The sequence below is a fragment of the Salvelinus alpinus genome, chromosome 24 (assembly GCF_045679555.1).
Source record: "Salvelinus alpinus chromosome 24, SLU_Salpinus.1, whole genome shotgun sequence".
Classification (NCBI taxonomy): Eukaryota; Metazoa; Chordata; class Actinopteri; order Salmoniformes; family Salmonidae; genus Salvelinus; species Salvelinus alpinus.
This window is the reverse complement of record NC_092109.1, coordinates 12237179-12259208: the sequence shown is the minus strand read 5'-3', so window position 1 is coordinate 12259208 and position 22030 is coordinate 12237179. Positions and strand designations below refer to the sequence as shown.

Genomic DNA, 22030 nt, shown 5'->3' with positions numbered 1-22030 from the left:
CGCAGTCTCCCTTTAGAACGGTGCAGTCTCCCTTTAGAACGGCGCAGTCTCCCTTTAGAACGGCGCAGTCCCTTTAGAACGGTGCAGTCTCCCTTTAGAACGGCGCAGTCCCTTTAGAACTGTGCAGTGTCACGAATGGCCTAAGGGCGGAAGCAGAATTGGGTAATGTATTTTAAATTGTAAAAAATTAAGATGCTAAAGAACCTCCTTGTAAAGCAACTGTTTGTTTGTGGGCTGCCTGCGGAATCTATCAACTGTACAATCATGCCTAATAAATGTTGCTTTGATTTTGTCTGCAGTACAAGAGATGTCATTGTTGTAGGCCTGTATTTTACTTGAATAAATACGTTAGTTACCTGTACATGCACTTTTCCATGGCCATAATAAGCACCCGCGTAAAACCTGCTGGCATTAGGACTGCACGGACGGACTCCTGTTGCCCGCCTGAAGCGGAGCCGAAAAAGTTTCTCAGAAGTTATAACCGTCTTTAAGATCGCCAATTTCTCGGGTCCTCCGCCATCCATCGGTCAACTCGATGGACAGCACGACCGAGAAACGCGGATGCAGTTTCGCGCGTTTCTAGACAGGAATTATTCATCCCAACGTTTTACCACTCGTAAAGGACCTAACCCTGGTTCAAGACATGAGTCGGACTTCGACAGAAGAAAGTGAATTGTTCAATGGACCGCAAAAGGTAAGGCAACTGTAAACCGTTAATACTGATGAAGAGAAAACAAGGTCTGTCTTGCGCTTGAGTTGTAATCCAGAAAACGTACAGGGAAATACGTGTATGGATAGAGATGCAGGCCAACTTGATTATGTTATTTTTATTCAACCCATCAGGTATGTTGTGGAATTTTATTAAGGTTTACCACGAATGGCTCTTGATAAGAAACGTTGCGGAATTGACCTATAAATACGTTTGGTGAATTTCAATGTGTACTGTTTTTATTATGTAAGGTAATTTATTTTACTATAGGTAGCGTTGGACCAGTAACCGTATGGGCGCTGGTTCCAATCCCCGAGCCGAATAGGTGAACAATCTGTTGGTGTCCTTGAGCAATGCACTTCGACATGATTGCTCCGGTTAGTCGTTCTGGATAAGTGTGCTAATTGACTCAACTGTAAACTGCCACTATATGCATAATTTACATAGGCTACTGGAAGCTCCATATAGTTTTCATATTTTAGAATGAAAAGAAATGTAACCCCTAAACTGATTTGGTGACAGACATTTTGGCCTACTCAATCGAGAGAGATGTATTTTATAACAGACTGTGCTCAACTGTAATCATTGGTGCAGAGAGGCGACCTTGCCGGCAGGGGGCAGCATTCGGAGTAAGTAAGGTGAACCTACTGAAATGTGAATGAGTCTGTAGCAATACATACTGTATGTTCCTTCCTGTTTTGTGCATATGCACTCAGGATACATGGTTGTATTATATAATTTAGGGATACGTTTGAAGGTCTTAATGTGTGGATGTAACCCCACTGTTACACTTTATAACCTAGTTATAATCATCCTAAAACACAATTTGGTTCAAATCAGGTTAAGGGAATCATGCAGTGTACAGCGTTTCCCCCACTGTGCCAAAAATTTGATTGTTTTGTCCTCGGTACTGTTTGATTTACACTATGTCTAAGCTAGTTGCCAGGCAATAGGCACTTCATGCCTCAAAGACATCCACAGTTCTCCCCCCCCCCCCCTCTCTTTCTCTCTTTCAACAACTCTCAAGTCCCTGAACACTAACCATGTGTACAAAACCAAACAAGTCAAGTCAGTAATAAATGTGACCTTTGGACTTTAAAGGTGCAGGCTATACTGTATCACCTACACACATATAGATAGCTCACATTACCCAACACTTCCTCATCAATCAATTAATGATTGGATTTATGGAGTGTGTTTCCAGGAGCTCACAGTGGAAACTCTGTTTAGGTGGCCAACAGCTTTCCAGTAGTCCTAATTCGAATCAAGTTTTATTGGTCACGTACACATATTTTGCAGATGTTATTGCGGGTGTAGCGAAATGTGCAATGTCAGAGTCCGGAATATGAATGTATATGATGGTGTGTACAGACATTATGGGCAGTGTATGAATAGGAAAGGTGTGTACAGCAGTAGTTACATAGGGTAAGACTTGACTAGAATACAGTATATACACATGAAGTGAATTCCATTGCATCCGGCTTAGTACACACTGACAAGACGGTCGCAAGCTGTTGCGTTTATCAGTAAGTGACAGTTTCAGTACAGTAGGAAGTATAACTGTACCACTGCTGTTTATGCTCTCATTTACATGGACGGGGCTGTAGTGGAGCAGGACGAGAGCTTTAAGTTCCTCGTGTCCGCATCACTAAGGACCTATCATGGTCCAAACACAGAAGCACAGTCTTGAAGAGGGCACGACAATGCAATCTTCCCACTAAGGAGGCTGTAAAGATTTGGCATGGGTCCCTCAGATCCTCAAAAAGTTCAACAGCTGCACCATTGAGAACATCTTGACTGGCTGCGTCACGGCCTGGTACGGCAACTGCTCGCCATCCGACCGCAAGGTGCTACAGACAGTAGTGTGTACGGCCCAGTACATGTACTGGGGTCAAATTCCCTGCCATCCAGGACCTCTATACCAGGCGGTGTCAAAGACTCCATCCAACCAAGTCATAGAATGTTCTCTCTGCTACCGCATGGCAAGCGATCCTGGAGCGCCAATTCTGTGACCAAAAGGCTCCTGAACATCTACCCACAAGCTATAAGACTGCTGAACAGTTCATAAAATGGCCACCCAAACAATTTATATTGACCCCCTTTATTCTTCATTTTTGTATCTTTATTTTTTGCACTGGCTCTATGCACACTCACACATACTGACACTCCAACACACACACACACAGATACACACACTACATACGCTCACACACACATGCATATTAACGCCACACACACTCACACACAGACAGTTTCACAATCCTCACATGCGCTGCTGCTACTCTTTATTATCTATCCTGATTGCCTAGTCACTTTTACCCTTACCTACATGTAGATATTGTATTACCTCAATTACCTCAACTACCTTGTACCCCTGCACATTGACTAGGTACTGGTACGCCGTTCTACTGCCAATGTTTGTCTATGGAGATTGCATGGCGGTGTGCTGGATTTTATTCACCTGTCAGCAACGGGTGTGGCTGAAATCGCTGAATCCATTAATTTGAAGGGGTGTCCACATACTTTTGTATATATAGTGTATATAGTCTCGTTATTATTATTTTATTGTGTTACTATTTTTCCTTTTTTATTTAGCAAATATTTGTCTTACTTTTTAAGTCTGCATTGTTTGGAATGGGCTTGTAAGTAAGCATTTCACGGTATATAGTGTATATAGAATACCTGTTGTATTCTGCGTATGTGACCAATACGATTTGACTTTATCTGACTAGACCATCATACTTTCCTCTTGCATACATGTCACTGATGCGGGATACTATATGGGAGATGTAATGTAAACACCTGTTGCCATGGTGAGAGAGTGTCTACTCTGCTTGATGGTTTGTGGTCTGAGGGAAGCTGGTTGTTATGGAAAAACAGTTTATATTGTTGGTTTGCACAAATAGAATCAAGATATCAGAACAACTACATTATGGACCTTGATTTACATGTCACATCATAATTTCTCTGTTTTGCTTCTATAATCCAGCTACATGTGAGATGGGTGCGACGCGACGTGTGACACGTGTTTGTGTGCATGTGTGCGTGCAGTGGTGTAAAGTACTTAAGTAAAAATACTTTAAATTACTACTTAAGTCGTTTTTGGGGTATCAATTCGAATGCTTATTAGGACGGATTTTTTTTTTTTTTGCAAATCACGCACTTATATCAAGAGAACATCCCTGGTCATTCCTACTGCCTCTGATCTGGTAGACTCATTAAACACAAATGCTTTGTTTGTAAATTATGTCTGTGTGTTGGAGTGCGCCCCTGGCTCTCCATACATTTTATATACATTTTATACTTGTACTTTTTATACTTAAGTACATTTTAGCAATTTCATTTACTTTTGATACTTAAGTACATTTAAAACCAAATACTTTTCAACTTTTACTCATGTATGTAATTTACTGGGTGGCTTTCACTTTCACTTGAGTCATTTTCTGTTAAGATATTTTTACTTTTACTCAAGAATGACAGTTGGGTACTTTTTCCACCACTGTGCGCATGAATGTTTGCGTGCTATGTACACTCTAAGTAGTCGGAAGTGCTTTTTTTCATGTTATTCATTGGATGTTGAATACATGTTCTCTGTCCGTCAAGAACATTTCACAGATTTTAATGGGTTAGGACAGTTTTATTGCAGGACAGTTTTATTGCTTTTTTGTCATTTGCATAAGTATTAGCCCTACCTAGACACTAATCTAAGGTTATTTTTTATTACATTTTTCCTGTAAATGGTTCAGGGTAGGATACTTAGGTAAGCTGGTCCAATATCTGTGTAAAAGGTCAGCTGCTGCCTGGAGAAGTTATTGTGGATTTATCATATGAAACACACACACACACACACACACACACAATCTCTCTCACATGCTCTCTCTCTCTCTCTCACACACAAATGTTTTAAATTCAAATGATTTGTTATTTTCTGTGTTTGTGTATGTGTATGATTGCAGTGGCAGGTGAAATAGACAATAATTGATAGCCTAGAGACACATTTACAGATCATTAGTGCATGTGTTACTAAGTTTTGTCGGACGTCTCTACTTGGACACCTATGGATATTATTCCAGTCTTCCAGTCGCTGACCAGTGGTGACCGGCTATGATGGTGCGCACTGGAGAGGATGACATTACAGCAGCCTATACAATCATTATTTTCCCTTTTGTGCTTCACCTATTTGCACATCGTTACAACACTGTATGTAGGCCTAATATGACATTTGAAGTGTCTCTATTCCTTTGGAGCTTTTGTGAGTGTTATATTTACTGTACATTTTTTGTTTGTTTCACTTTTGTTTATTATCTATTTCACTTGCTTTTACCAATGTACACATATGTTTCCCATGCCAATAAAGTCGTTTGAAATTAATTGAATTGAAGAGTGAGAGAGAACTGAGAGAGAGAGAGAGTGAGAAGAGAAAGAGAAGACATTTTAACATTTAAGTCATTTAGCAGACGCTCTTATCCAGAGCGACTTACAAATTGGAAAGTTCATATATAGTCATCCTGGTCCCCCGTGGGGAATGAACCCACAACCCTGGCGTTGCAAGCGCCATGCTCTACCAACTGAGCCACACGGGACCACCTAAGACAGAGAGCGAGACCTAAGGCCAACGAAATGCGATGGCCAGATAGTGAAGACATGAGCGAGTGTGATCCAGCGATTTCATGCGCGTTTGTCTTCCAATCAAATATGATTTGGATAGGATGAGAACAGGAGCGTCTTTGTTTGACATAATATAAGGACATCCTGGTGGTTACAGATGGTTACGTTCGCAGGCTGGGCTATAGCCTATAGGCTAGAGAAAATCATTTCATTAATCGACATTATTGCGAGCCATGATGGAATTACATAACGCCTATATGCTGCAGTCTATAATAACGTAAATGGTGCTATTTTCTCACTGAACGACTGAATGTGAAACGCAGAAGCAGCAGGACAGATCGCAGAGGAAATCACATTGAGCTCCACATAACGAATCGAGGAGCCGAGAGCATGCATGAATTAACAGAGCCGAGGGTTCAGCGGCGATACTAGAGAGATGAAGGAGCTTTCGTTCTCCCCTTGATGTGTTCAACCGGCCACTGGGGAGAGACAACCAGGAGCAGCCGATGCTCCGAGAGAACAGCGGCCGCAGCGCCAGACATCGGCGAGAGCGATAACTCAGCGCTGTTTACTGTCATTTGAGAGCTGGCACCAGACCCACGGCGAGGCATGGGCTGCGCTCCCAGCATCCACGTCTCCCAGAGCGGTGTGATCTACTGCCGAGACTCGGACGAGTCCAACTCTCCGCACCAGACCACCACCATCTCGCAGGGCACCGCGGCCACCCTACATGGGCTGTTCATCAAGACGGACGCGGCCGATACCATCTCATCCGTCATCACCTACCAGAGCAGGCACTCCGGAACCAACTCTCAACGAGAGAGAAGAGAGAACAGCCGGGGACACAACTGCATCGAGGCGGAGACCCAGACCAGTCACACCAGTGTCAAGGTAGATAGATTCGCTCTTTCACAATCACAGGGAATGAATCAATCAGTTCACGTAGGCCTGTATTCTGTTCAGCCGAATTCCTGACCTGTTCACAAGGCCAAACATTGTAGTATCGTATCAATTAGCTGCTCCTAATTAAAACCAATTATCCATGAAGCTTATTCCGTCTTGCGTGGGGGGATAGCTAGACTGATACCATTCATGAATAACGTTTTGTGTTCATGGAAGGTCTTATTATTGTTTGTTATCTATCTATGTGCAGTCAGTGTGTTGAGGTAGAATTAGCAAACGGGTTTTGTTTTGTTTTGGGGGCATACCCTATAGGTAGCTCGGGCATTCCTGGAGTGATTCATCGGATCATACATAAAATATAGAGATGGAAGTTCTAGTCTGGTAAGATTTGTCAGTTGGCGTCATCATGACAACAACTTTTCATTTCTGAAAGGTTTAGGGTGAGTGAGAGCGTGATTGAGTGAGTGAGTGACACCATGGTGAAAGTGCGATGCACGATAAGAACATTATAATTAACCCTCACCCTTTGGGGTAGTGTACGTTTTTTAACATAACATAATTTTAGCATTATGTCATGATGAGCACATGTTCAACTTAATTAAAAACATGTTTTCAATCTCAAGAAGTTAAATAAGAAAAATGAAAAATGAAAAATGACTATTAACTGCCAAATAAAGTAACAGGGTTGACCAGTTCACCTTAAATCAGCCATAAATCCTCTTGTGACAGGGTGAATGGAAGCTAGTTGTGTGCAACAGAGGGGCAATTTAACCTTCTACTGCAGTGGGCTAAATCAGGGTCACACAGTGTTTCTTGGTAGTCTTAAACAAATCTACTTTGAAACCAAAACATACACCTCACACACATGGTTATGGGCTTACAAAAGAAGACACCTGTACCATGTCAGATATAGAGTTGAAATGAATTACATTTTGAGTTTGCATCCCAATATTACACTTTATATACGTCACAGAAGACTGAAATATATATATATATTTAAATGGGCATAGAAACACTAGATTTTTGGCTGTAAAAGAAAATAATATATATATATAAAATATCAATAACAATCCACATATGAGGCCACTAGTCATTTGACTGCAGGAAAGGGCTACTGCAAGCTTCACAAAAAAAACATGTAATTGTTAAAACATTTATAGCCAGTCTATCTATGGGTAACAGGGTTTTTTACCACAAAACACCAGAGAATTGCCAAAAAAGAGTAGAACCGGCTCACCTGCTTTTTCACTATAATTTGACTATTAGATGTTTATAATGTTTCATTTGAAAAAAAATATTTTAAAAGGAATAGATTCACGATATTAAAATGAGAATTCACGCAAAATGGTTTACCTTAAAATGAGGAACAGGTTTTTTTGTGACTTTTTTTCTGCCCCCCACCACTGTTATTTTTTGTCTGTTTCACCATTGAAGGGATGGTTCGAGACTTTGGCAATGAGGCCCTTTGTCTACTTCCCCAGAGTCAGATGAACTCATGGATACCATTTGAATGTATCTGCGTCCAGTATGACAGACGTTAGAGGTAGTTTCGCAAGCCAATGCTAACTAACTTTAGTGCACTGACCTCCAGTGATTGCGCTAACGCTAGTTAGCAATTGTACAAACGTTAGATAGCAACTTCCTTCAAACTGCACGCAGAGACGAAAATGGTATCCACGAGTTCATCTGACTCTGTGGACGTAGATAAAGGGCCTCTTTGCCAAAATCCCGGAATTATCTCTTTAAGGATTCCAGCTTTAACATGAATCACTAATCACATTAAATAATCATCTTCAGAAATAACGTAGTCAAAGCAACAACATAACTAGGGGCGTTATAATGAAGGTGAAAACTTGTAGAAATGTTGGGGTTAATAGGTTTAAATCTTCAGAGAAGTCACATAGATGGTGCACAGAGAGACAAATCAAAATGCAGAATTCTGGCATTTTAGCAAGTCTTTATTCAAATAGAAAATCTGATTTATTGAATTCTCCATGTGGTCTATATTAAAAGGCACTTCATTTAATATAACAGGCTTTTAAAAAACAATATTGGTGTGCAACTTCTACTTAAAATACCCAAAGGATGAAAAAAGGACTCATTTTGTCAAACGACCGTTCTATGAACTCATTGCTCAAAACTCTTAAGTGACACTTTGAACCCTCTGAGGCTCAATCATGCTTAATAAAGCAGGCATAGGTTTGACACTGTTTGGTAGGTGTACTTTCTGCTCTCTGAGGGCATAGGCCTGGGTTGCTGTTATGGATTATGTGACAAATGTATCAGGGTACAAACAGCGTTATACAAATAAAACATTATTGACTAATTGATCGATAGACAAGCTGACTGATTAATTAACTGACCGGCCGACTGACATCTCTCATCTGTAATGTCATCAGTATGACACAGTGTTATGTGGGTCGTATAACAGAGGGGTAACGGACTTCGCAAAGGGTGTCACCGAGAGTCTAGTGACAAAGTAACATGTGACGTGACAGGGCTGGCTGGACTGGATGAAATGTGGACATCTGAGAAACGGGTTGTAAACATGAGGAGCATGTCAACACACACTGTGTGTCTGTGTGTCTGTGTGTCTGTGTGTCTGTGTGCCTGTGTGTCTGTGTGTCTGTGTCTGTGTGCCTGTGTGTCTGTGTGTCTGTGTGTCTGTGTCTGTGTGCCTGTGTGTCTGTGTGTCTGTGTGTCTGTGTGCCTGTGTGTCTGTGTGCCTGTGTGTCTGTGTGTCTGTGTGTCTGTGTGTCTGTGTGTCTGTGCCTGTGTGTCTGTGTGTCTGTGTGTCTGTGTGCCTGTGTGTCTGTGTGCCTGTGTGTCTGTGTGTCTGTGTGTCTGTGTGTCTGTGTGTCTGTGTGCCTGTGTGTCTGTGTGCCTGTGTGTCTGTGTGTCTGTGTGTCTGTGTGTTTGTGTCTGTGTGTTTGTGTCTGTGTGTCTGTGTGTCTGTGTGTGTTTGTGAGTAAAGCATGAGGACAGACCGACGCAACGTCATCACCTTACTGAACTCCTTTCACCACTTCCAATGAGGCTGAGGTAACCGTTCACGTTCACATTGTGGATCGTCCATTCCAATGGATATCAGGCCTGAATGGGGCCGATTCGGACCCACGTTTACGTAACTGTCTAGCACAGTGGGAGGGAGGCCTGTGAAGCCTTACCTTGTGAAGTGTAATGATATACGATGGCTTATTGTCGTTACGGCCTAATAACTGAATGGCCTTTATAGATCTGTATCATGAGTTGAGGACAGATGAGAGATAGAGAGAGGGAGACTCTTTCTCTCGCTTTCTCTCTCATGGTACGAGAAGGTATCATTGATGCTATTGAGTGTTGAAGCCCTGGTGATGAGCTCATTCTATTCCCTACAGGACCTCAGTCATGTTGTTGATAAGCCACCCAAACACTGGTGTGTGTGTGTACGTGTGTATTCGTGTGTGTCTGTGTAAGAGCAGTTGTTGTTTACCCCTGTGGACAGAGCAACAGTGCAGGGTTGTGAAGTGAATAGTCACATGTGAGAGGGCTGATGATGTCGGGCTTTACTCTGTACACTCCAGGGCTTCTCACACAGCCTGTCCAGTAGGGAACCTCCACTCTGTGGATGCAGGGTTTTGTTACAGCCTAGCACTAACTTGATTCAAATAATCAATGGAAGATTAGTCTATATTTTTTTTAATAACAGGTGTGATGTAGTGCTGTAGCTCCTTGAGTAAACTGTGTGTAACCTAACGTAGCAGGCGTAAAATAAATATATATACTGTTGGGGGAGGTTCTCTTCTGCACTGTTTAAAAAAAAAAATGTAACAACATGTTTATTGATTTTTCTTCTTTAACAAGAAAGAAATAAGCAGAAATATGCCATGAAAAAAATAACAGCAAAACCACATCAAAAGTTAACAGCAACAAAAAATAAATAAATTATAAAACATCTAAGACAGAACAAAAGTGTTACAGAAGCATAAAACCACCAAAATTACATTTTACAGTGGTCTGATCTAATAGGATAGAACATATTTGGGACAAATTTCAGATGAAACACAGCGCCACAAGCCAATCGGATATCTCTCACCACCACCCCACATGCACACAAATCTTAGTACACTACCCAGAGTTCGCTTCGTTAGCCAGTATTTCACCCACATCACTCTGCTCAACAAAATCCCCAAATGGTCCACAAACCTTTTCAAATGTGTCTTGTTTACACTTAACCGTATATGTTATATTTTCCATTGTTAGGCAAGACGACATTCCCCTAAGCCATTGGGCAATACTAGGCCTGTTCACACTTTTCCAGGCAAGAGCTATCAAGCGTTTTGCTTGCAACAAGCACAAGTGTTTGTACTTGGTTCTTTAGATGAGGATTGATTGGGTAGAACCCCAGGATAAACACTTTGGGATGGAGAGGCAATTTTACTGATAATATTTGGGATATCATATGTGATACCTCCTTCCAAAAATCTAGAATTTTCTCACAGTCCCACAGACAATGAACCAGAGATCCTTTAGAGTGATTGCACTTGTAGGATACAGTGGGGAGAACAAGTATTTGACACACTGCCGATTTTGCAGGTTTTCCTACTTACAAAGCATGTAGAGGTCTGTAATTTTTATCATAGGTACACTTCAACTGTGAGAGACGGAATCTAAAACAAAAATCCAGAAAATCACATTGTATGTTTTTTAAGTAATTAATTTGCATTTTATTGCATGACATAAGTATTTGATCACCTACCAACCAGTAAGAATTCCGGCTCTCACAGACCTATTCGTTTTTCTTTAAGAAGCCCTCCTGTTCTCCACTCATTACCTGTATTAACCGCACCTGTTTGAACTCGTTACCTGTATAAAAGACACCTGTCCACACACTCAATCAAACAGACTCCAACCTCTCCACAATGGCCAAGACCAGACAGCTGTGTAAGGACATCAGAGATAAAATTGTAGACCTGCACAAGGCTGGGATGGGCTACAGGACAATAGGCAAGCAGCTTGGTGAGAAGGCAACAACTGTTGGCGCAATTATTAGAAAATGGAAGAAGTTCAAGATGACGGTCAATCACCCTCGGTCTGGGGCTCCATGCAAGATCTCACCTCGTGGGGCATCAATGATCATGAGGAAGGTGAGGGATCAGCCCAGAACTACACGGCAGGACCTGGTCAATGACCTGAAGAGAGCTGGGACCACAGTCTCAAAGAAAACCATTAGTAACACACTACGCCGTCATGCTCAAGCCAGCGCATGTCCAGGCCCGTCTGAAGTTTGCCAATGACCATCTGGATGATCCAGAGGAGGAATGGGAGAAGGTCATGTGGTCTGATGAGACAAAAATAGAGCTTTTTGGTCTAAACTCCACTCGCCGTGTTTGGAGGAAGAAGAAGGATGAGTACAACCCCAAGAACACCATCCCAACCGTGAAGCATGGAGGTGGAAACATCATTCTTTGGGGATGCTTTTCTGCAAAGGGGACAGGACGACTGCACCGTATTGAGGGGAGGATGGATGGGGCCATGTATCGCGAGATCTTGACCAACAACCTCCTTCCCTCAGTAAGAGCATTGAAGATGGGTCGTGGCTGGGTCTTCCAGCATGACAATGACCCGAAACACACAGCTAGGGCTACTAAGGAGTGGCTCCGTAAGAAGCATCTCAAGGTCCTGGAGTGGCCTAGCCAGTCTCCAGACCTGAACCCAATAGAAAATCTTTGGAGGGAGCTGAAAGTCCGTATTGCCCAGCGACAGCCCCGAAACCTGAAGGATCTGGAGAAGGTCTGTATGGAGGAGTGGGCCACAATCCCTGCTGCAGTGTGTGCAAACCTGGTCAAGACCTACAGGAAATGTATGATCTCTGTAATTGCAAACAAAGGTTTCTGTACCAAATATTAAGTTCTGCTTTTCTGATGTATCAAATACTTATGTCATGCAATAAAATGCAAATTAATTACTTAAAAATCATACAATGTGATTTTCTGGATTTTTGTTTTAGATTCCGTCTCTCACGGTTGAAGTGTACCTATGATAAAAATGACAGACCTCTACATGCTTTGTATGTAGGAAAACCTACAAAATCGGTATCAAATACTTGTTCTCCCCACTGTATATGTGGAATTGTACTATTAAACGTATTTAACTTAGCAGGGGTTACATATGTTCGCATCAACCAAATGTATTGCAATAGTTTTAGCCGAGTATTCACAGTCTGTGTCTGAGCCTTAATACATATATTGATCCCATTCGTCCAAGACTATGTCCTCCCGAATATCTTCCTTCCAAGAGTTCAGTTTGTGCCCAGAGGATTTGGTTGAGCCAGACTCATATTGTATAGAGCTGAAATTCTACCCCTACCATTACAATGGGTTGAGATGGTATTTTCTAAAGTGGACAGAAGGGGTTCTGTTAGATTTTGGTTTGGGCAGCCGTGAGGAAGCTCCTTAGCTGTAAATATAACAAATATAAAAAATAAAAAATGTTTTCTAGGAATGTCATATTTTGCTTTGAGTTCTTCAAATGACATAAAAATACCTTCTTTATACAGGTCTCGAACTTTCCTTGAACACTTGCTGGACCATAGTTGGAAACCCAGATCAGCTCTCCCAGGAGGGAAACTGTGGTTTCCTCAGATAGAACTAAAACATGACAAAGAATGCGTTTCACCAAGGAACTTCTGCACCTCATACCAAACGTTGATCGTATTAAAAACAAAGGTGTGTCTTGTTATCAGCTGAGTAAATGTAGAGGTTAAGGGGTGATTTGGGTACAACTGAAGACATTTCCATCTCCATCCACGAAGGGAGAGACTCGGAGGAAAAATAGTACATAGGAGTGCGAAGCTGAGCTGCCCAGTAGTACCACTGGATATTAATGCAAATGGAGCCCCCCTCTGTCATACGGTAGGTACAATAAGGACAAGTGAACTCTGGGACATCTGTTATTCCAGATAAATATCATGGACATCTTTTTAAGCCTTAGAAAGAGGGATGGAGGTGGCGGCAAAGGACTGTTCTGAAATAGATACAACAGTTTTGGGAGAATGTTAATCCGGCCAAATAAAGATATAGGTGAAGATGACCATCCATCTATCGATTGAGTTATTGAATCTACAACAGGGTCATAGTTAGTTGAGACTATGAGGTCAATCTCTGGCGCAATACGAATGCCGAGATATGTAAAGCATTCCGTTGCATTAAAAAAAGATGTCAGATATGTAGGTCTACGTCTTTCCTCCTCCTTTAGCATCATATTTGAGGATTTTGCATTATTTATTTTGTATCCTGAGAACGCCCCAAACTCTTTGATTAGGTCCAGAATTGCGGGTATGGAATTGCACAAGTCTGTAAGAAACAAAATTACATTGTCTGCATAAAGGGCAATTCGATGTTCCATCTGATCTATTCTGATACCTGAACTATTGGGGTGGGACCTAACAGCTATGGCTAGAGGCTCAATGGCTAGGATAAACAGGAGAGGCGAAAGAGGGTAGCCCTGCCTAGAACTCCTGCAGATGTCAAAAGGTTTAGATTCTGAATTAGTAGTAAGGATCTCTGCAGTGGGATTTGTATATAGTATCTTCATCTATTTACAAAAGCTCTTACCACAACCAACACGAGTTAACACTTCAAAAAGGTAGGGCCACTCAACCCTGTCGAAGGCCTTCTCTGGTCCAGCGTCAAGATCACAGTGTCTGATGACCCAAATCTAGCATGTAGAACATTTATCACTCTCCTAACGTTATGAAATCCTTCACGACCTTGAATAAGGCCATTGTGGTCTCTACCCAGCACATCCGGGAGAAAACCCTCCAACCTCCCCGCAAGTGCTTTACAAAGAACCTTAGTGTCAGAATTCAAATGTGAAATAGTACGATAGTAATCACATTTGGTATGCAGCTTTCCAGGTTTTAGGAGCAGAGTGATCAGAGCTCCTCTTAAAGAAGGGGGCAGGAGACCAGTTTCGTAAGATTTCAAAAACATCTCCAGGAGGGGAGTGCAGTTTGTTCTTAAATCTCTTGTAGATGTCAATGGGCAGCCCATCTGGGCCAGATGCCCTCCCCGCCTTTATACTATCAATTGCATTGAACATTTCCTCCACAGTCAGCTCAGTATTAAGAATGTCCTTAGATTGGAGTTTCCCAATATTTCAGATGAATCTATCTAAAAACTAGCCTGGGTATCAGTTTCAGGAGGATACTCTGATGCATATAATTTTTCATAAAAGGATTTAAAGGTATTGTTCATCTCCCGAGGGTCTACCGTCACAGCTCCCCCTGCATCCTGAATTGATTGCCCTCTCTTCCTGCTGCTGTTTGATTCGCCAGGCCAACAGCTTCCCAGCTTTTTCGCCCTAGTCATAATATGATTGGTTAAGTCTCGTTAAGCTTGTTGCAGCTCTACCTGCAGAAATTATGTTATTTTGAGCCCTGAGCAAGAGCAACACCTTGTGTGCACCTGTGGAGTTAGTGAGGAACATTTCTCTCTCCAGAGTTTTAATTTTGTTTTCAAGTAATTTCATTTTTTGACGAGTATTTGTTGACTTGGAGCTGATTAAATTTATAATTTGACCCCTTATGAAAGCTTTATAGGCTTCCCATCTAGTACAAGCTGAAGTCTGTGCTGTATTAATTGAAAAGTATAGGTCAATTTGCTGTCCAATGTATTCTGTAAAACTTGTATCTTGCAGCCATTTAGGTTGGAAGTGCCATTTAGGTGGAACACCAACTAAATTAGAATCGGAGAGTGGTTAGAGATGACAATGCTATCATAGAAGCAATCTTCAATTTTAGAGCGTAATGCTGCAGAGATCAAAAAATTCTCGATTTGGGAATGTCTGGTGAGTGCTAGAGTAACAGGAGTATTCCACATCATCTGGTTTAATTTCTCTCCAAATCTCTATTAAGTTTAAATCCTTCATAACGGATAAATTCTGGCTCCATCTCCAGAGCCTCGGGAAGCCACCACTCTAGGAATGAGCAAGCATCGCTCCCCTCAGCACCTTTGGGGAGATGTACTAGTCTCAAGTTCGATCTCCTGCTGCGGCCCTCCAAATCAACTAGTGTATAGGTAAGCGATTCAACCTTTTCCTCAAGAGCGGTGGTCGTTGCCTGCAGGGCTATAATGTTGTCTTCGGTTCCAGAGATGCGTACCTCAGCCTGAGAGATTTTGCCCAGCACATTCTTTGACTTCCTTTTTAACGTTGTCCACTGCAGACAGTACATTTTCAGATTTGTAGAGAATTCTGTATTCATATCTTTGATGGCCTTGAGGATATCTTTGGAGCTAATGGCACTGCACTTGTTTATCGCCTCAGTCCTGCTTCCACCACTAGCACATGAAGCTAGCATGGCGCCTTCTTCCTCAGACTCTAAACTTTCACTCGTTAAGTCTGACTTTTTGGTGTGACTTTTCTTTGTCGGCATTGTGGGTTTCAGAAGCTAATACACTATTACTGCCTTTCCTGGTACATTAAGCTTAAGGGTGAACTTATTTCAGGATTTCTTTCAAATTTGTAGCGGACCTAAAAAAAAAAGATGTGACTGATCAGCTCTGCGCCATACCAGAAGCCGTCTTCTGCACTGTTGAACCAATCAAGTAAATGTGGAGGAGGAGTTAAACTGGAGTGTTGCTTTGTTAAAACCTCTTAGGGCTAGGCCCCTTTTTTCTCCACTTCCTGTCTGAATGACGTGCCCAAAATAAACTGCCTGTAGCTCAGGCCCTGGAAACACTTTGAAGTTTGTAGAAATGTTAAAATAATGTAGGAGAATATAACACTATAAATATGGTAGGAGAAAATCCAAAGAAAAACCAACCAGAATTTTTTGTTTTTGAGAAACCATCCTCTTAGAAATGTAAGAGTAAGGTCATATTGAAATTAGCTCCCTGGATGCAATTCCTATGGCTTCCACAGGGTGTCAGCAGTCTATGTTCAATGTTTCAGGTGTGTAACTTAAAAAACGAATAAGAAATATCAGTTATAGCAGAAGGACACAGTCTTGTAAATTCGTGTTTGCGCGCGACATGAAGACATTACACACCTGCTAAAATCGGTTTCCTATTGAACATACTTCTTTCCGTAAGAAATATTATAGTTTAATTACATTTTAAGGTATCTGAGGAGTAAATAGAATTGTATTTTGACTTGTTGAAACAAAGTTTAGGGGTAGATTTTCGGATTTCTTTCTCTGCATGTTGAACGAGTGGATTACTCAAATCGATGGCGGCAACTAAACAGACTTTTGGGGATATAAAGAAGGATTTTATCTAACAAAAGGAAACTACATGTTATAGCTGGAACCCTTTGAATGACAAATCAGAGTAAGATTTTCAAAAAGTAGGTGAATATTTAATCGTTATTTGTGAATGTATGAAACCTGTGCTGGTGGAAAAATATTTTGATGTGGGGTGCCGTCATCAAACAATCGCATGGCATGTTTTCACTGTAATAGCTACTGTAAATCAGACAGTGCAGTTAGATTAACAAGAATTTAAGCTTTCAGCCGATATAAGACACTTATATGTACATAAATGTTTAAAATCCATAATATTTATGATTATTTATTTGAATTGTGGGCCCTCCAGTTTCACCGGAAGCGGGACTCCTATCCCTAAGAAAAGCTGAAGTCGCATCATAGACTCTCTTTCCATTTCCCCTGAAATCCGGATGCATCCGGGTGTTTCCGACCCCGCAGTGTGTGCACTGTGTAACACATTTTTGTTTCGTTTTCTTAATATCTGTGTAAGTAATGGGTCTTGCAGGTCCATGGTCTTCAGGAGTCTGAGTGTTGAGCTAATTTCTACCTCATATGTAACCTCTGTCACAAGCTCACAACTCATCTCTCACACAAACCCTCCATACAAGTCATCTAGCTGCCCATCACTTTCCTGACTCTCTCATGACTTTCTATCTCATGTATGATGTCGTTCTTGTTGTTTTTCTAAATTACTTGTCTTTTTAAAGTTGCTTTAAAACACAGATTATTTATGTAATGAATAGCGCTATTAAAGTTGAATAAATTATTATTTATTATTACTTCAGGAGTCTCTGCAATCGTTGCCTGACGACTCAAACTGAATTATGACATTTTAGTCGTTTTATCAGACGCTCTTATCCAGAGCTTGTGGTTAAGTGCATTGCTCAAGGGCAAATCGTCATATTTCTTTCCACCTAGACGGCTCGGGATTCGAACCAGTGATATTTCAGTTAGTGGGAAAGGAGTGGGGGAAAAAAGGTCTAATGGTCACCACACATGCCAGTATTTCATATGACAGAAATGTAAATACAGTTGAAGTCGGAAGTTTACATACACCTTAGGCAAATACATTTAAACTCAGTTTTTCATAATTCCTGACATTTAATCCTAATAAAATGTCCCTGTCTCAGGTCAGTTAGGATCACCACTTTATTTTAAGAATGTGAAATGTCAGAATAATAGTAGAGAGAATGATTTATTTCAGCTTTTATTTCTTTCATCACATTCCCAGTGGGTCAGAAGTTTACATACAGTCAATTAGTATTTGGTAGCATTGCCTTTACATTGTTTAACTTGGGTCAAACGTTTCTGGTAGCCTTCCACAAGCTTCCCACAATAAGTTGAGTGAATTTTAGGCCCATTCCTCCTGACAGAGCTGGTGTAACTGAGTCAGGTTTGTAGGCCTCCTTGCTCGCACACGCTTTTTTAGTTCTGCCCACAAATTGTCTATAGGATTGAGGTCAGGGCTTTGTGATGGCCACTTCAATACCTTGACTTTGTTGTTCTAAAGCCATTTTGCCACAACTTTGGAAGTATGCTTGGGGTCATTGTCCATTTGGAAGACCCATTTGCGACCAAGCTTTAACTTTCTGACTGATGTCTTGAGATGTTGCTTCAATATATCCACATAATGTCTCATGTTTAATTCATACCGTGGTTTTACTAAATGTTGATAAGCAGTGTTGGGGCTAAAGCATTACAAAGAAACACGTTAGAATCTAATCCTGAATGCCGGTGTCTATTTCACAATCCACTGTGCACTACTGTCTCATCAGCCAGCCAAGCACTTTATGAACTTGATCTCCACTATAAAAAGCATCTAGACATTATCTCAAATTTCTTTTAGACTAACATTTTGTTTTCAAGAACGGAGATTTGTATAAACCTTGATGTCTGTCTCTCCGACATTTGCAACATTGTTTCAATATTCAAATTCAACTGTCTTGGTGTGTTTGGACCATGATAGTTTGTTGGTGATGTGGACATCAAGGAACTTTAAGCTCTCAACCTACTCCACTACAGCCCCATTGATGAGAATGGGGGCGTGCTCGGTCCTCCTTTCCTGTAGTCCACAATCATCTCATTTGTCTTGATCATGTTGAGGGAGAGGTTGTTATCCTGGCACCACACTGCCAGGTCTCTGACCTCCTCCCTATAGGCTGTCTCATCGTTGTCGGTGATCAGGCCTACCACCTGTTGTGTTGTCGGCAAACGTAATGATGGTGTTGGAGTCGTGCTTGGCCATGCAGTCATGGGTGAACAGGGAGTACAGGATGGGACTGAGCATGCACCCCTGAGGGGCCCCAGTGTTGAGGATCAGTGTGGCAGGTGTGTTGTTTCCTACCCTTACCATCTGGGTGCGGCCCGTTAGGAAGTCCAGGATCCAGTTGCAGAGGGAGGTGTTTAGTCCCAGCGTCCTTAGCTTAGTGATGAGCTTTGAGGGCACTGTGGTGTTGAAGGCTGAGCTGTAGTCAATGAATAGCATTATCACATAGGTGTTCCTTTTGTGGAGTGTGAAGTGCAATAGAGATTGCATCATCTGTGGATCTGTTGGGGCGGTATGCAAATTGGAGTGGGTCTAGGGTTTCTGGGATAATGGTGTTGAGGTGAGCCATGACCAGCCTTTCAAAGCACTTCATGGCTACAGACATGAGTGCTATGGGTCAGTAGTCATTTAGGTACGTTACCTTGGTGTTCTTGGGCACAGGGACTATGGTGGTCTGCTTGAAAGATGTTGGTATTACAGACTCGGTCAGGGACAGGTTTAAAATGTCAGTGAAGACACTTGCCAGTTGTTCAGCGCATGCTCAGAGTACATGCGCTGTATGTTGTGAATGTTGACCTGTTTAAAGATCTTACTCACATTGGCTACAGAGAGCGTGATCACACAGTCGTCCGGAACAGCTGAAGCTCTCATGCATGCTTCAGTGTTGCTTGCCTCGAATCAAGCATAGAAGTTATTTAGCTCGTCTGGTAGGCTCGTGTCACCGGGCAGCTTGCGGCTATGCTTCCGTTTGTAGTCCGTAATAGTTTGCAAGCCCTGCCATGATCTGACGAGTGTCGGAACCGGTGTAGTATGATTCAATCTTAGTCCTGTGTTGATGCTTTGCCTGTTTGATGGTTCGTCGGAGGAAAGAAAATAAATAAAAAAATATAAAAAGCCAGGGGTTACAGTTGTGTAAACAGTTGTGTAAACTTATGATAGTGTTCTAAGAATACAGTGTTCTTTTTGTTATTGACTAGTTCTAGAGATTTTATTAGATATTGGATTTCAATTTAAAATATATTGCATTCAGGGACAGATTTCAAATATTTGTTTTTGTGTCTCTAAAATTTACCGGAGAGAATGAAGAAATTAACGACTCACTCAGTGCTTTTGTTTTCATTTTAATAATAACATATGACGTCCTCCATTGTAAATACATGAGTCTTATTGATACACGCTCCAAAATAACTTCACAGAGTCACACTCATAAAAAAAGTGTATAATAGTTTCTCCTTCTTTATCACAGAAAATGTCCTCTACATCCATGTATTTTTATAACAAGTTATTGAAAGGGTACATTTTGTGCAAGATTTTAAAGCTTCTGGATGGGGTGTGTACGTACGGTCACTGTGGGTACGACATCATCGATGCACTTCTTGATGAAGCCAGTGAATGATGTGGTGTACTCCTCAATGCCATCGAAAGAATCCCGGAACATATTCCAGTCTGTGCTAGCAAAACAGTACTGTAGCTTAGCATCTGCGTCATCTGACCACTTCCTTATTGAGCGAATAACTAGAACTTCCTGCTTTAGTTTTTGCTTGTAAGCAGAAATCTGGAGGATAGAGTCAGATTTGCCAAATGGAGGGCGAGGGAGAGCTGTGTACGTGTCTCTGTGTGTGGAGTAAAGGTGGTCCAGAGTTTTTTCCCCCCTCTGGTTGCCCATTTAACATGCTGGTAGAAATGAGCTAAAGGAGATTTAAGTTTCCCTGCATTAAAGTCCCCGGCCACTAGGAGCGCCGCCTCTGGATGAGCATTTTCTTGTTTGCTAAAAACATGTGTTTATACTTCAATATGTTTATACTTCTGTGTACATAATTAAACAAAATCATACATTTTAAGTATTGTAAAAGAGATATTGCGTCTGTCATTATTACTTAAGTTGGTATAGCCCAGAATGATAAATTAGGCTACAGACAGTAGGCTATGCAAGCCATTCAAAGGTAGTGTTTGCCCTCTATAGGGCATAAGAATGAATGCCCGACACACGCAAGGTATCTCCTGAGAGTTACTTGTCATGCAAGTAACGATGCAACGTAACGAGTTACCTTTAAGCGTAATGTTCCCCAACACTGTTGATGAGTCTGTTGTTTCATGCAGACCATGTAGAATCTGATCTATAACTTCACCATGTTAGATCACACTGCATGGTAAGAAGACATTGTATAATTCAAATACCATGACTACACATAATCCTGAATTAATCATGAATAATGATGAGTGAGAAAGTTACAGAGGGTCAAAGATCATACCTCCCCTGTTATTGGTAATGGTGAGAGGTTAGCATGTCTTGGGATTATGATCTTTGACCTGTAGCTTTGTCACTCATTATTATTCACAAATAATTCAGGATTATCCGTAATCATGGTAGAATCCACATTAATGTAGAAGTATTTCGAAATATATTATATTCTTATTTACTATAAAAGGGACTCAAAAATGACATAATACATTATTTCCCATTCATTTCTATTGGGCCCAAAATAATCTGAAACACAACCAAAACAAACAGCAAATGCATCCAACAAGTTTGTAGAGTCACAAGCTTGATGTAGTCATTGCGTGATAGTAATATGGGACCAAAAACTACACTTTTGGTGACTTTTTTTATTAGACTCTTTAGGGGTGTCAATAATTTTGACCCCTGCCTTTAAAAAAAAAAGTTAAACTTTTTAAACAAAACCTCTTTCTCTGAGCAATTGTAAAATACTATAATTTTCCAATTTTTTATCATACAATATAGATCAGTATTTGAATGATTTATTTTATACTGTCATTTATGATAATTGCTCAAGGGTGTCAATAATTTTCAGACCCCACTGTATGTAGGTTACTCACTGTAAGTGAATGTCATTGTGAATGCAGTGAGAGATGTGTACCTGTCGTTATGATGCAGTAATGTGACCTTGATGGTTGCTTATGGCTTCATATTTCCTGTCATGAACACACACACACACACACACACACACACACACACACACACACACACACACACACACACACACACACACACACACACACACACACACACACACACACACACACACACACACACACACACACACACACACACACACACACACACACACACACACGTAGATGGTACTCTGTGTTCTCTGTTACAGTATAACACAGCCTGTTCTATATTCAGGACAGACAGACAGACAGACAGACAGACAGACAGACAGACAGACAGACAGACAGACAGACAGACAGACAGACAGACAGACAGACAGACAGACAGAGCAGGCAGGCAGGCAGGCAGGCAAGCAGGCAGGCAGGCAGGCAGGCAGGCAGG

At 41.4% G+C, this 22030-nt stretch overlaps 1 protein-coding gene across 1 annotated transcript in view; it reads left to right on the top strand.

Moving 5' to 3' along the window:
* Positions 1 to 5332: 5332 nt before the first annotated feature.
* Positions 5333 to 22030, top strand: part of LOC139552164 (high affinity cAMP-specific and IBMX-insensitive 3',5'-cyclic phosphodiesterase 8B-like) — an 81055-nt gene continuing 64357 nt past the window's right edge. Inside the window, exon 1 of the mRNA XM_071363609.1 lies at positions 5333 to 6208. Within this exon, the coding sequence (XP_071219710.1) occupies positions 5927 to 6208 (282 nt within the window). The 5' untranslated portion in view covers positions 5333 to 5926. The remainder of the gene's footprint in view (positions 6209 to 22030) is intronic.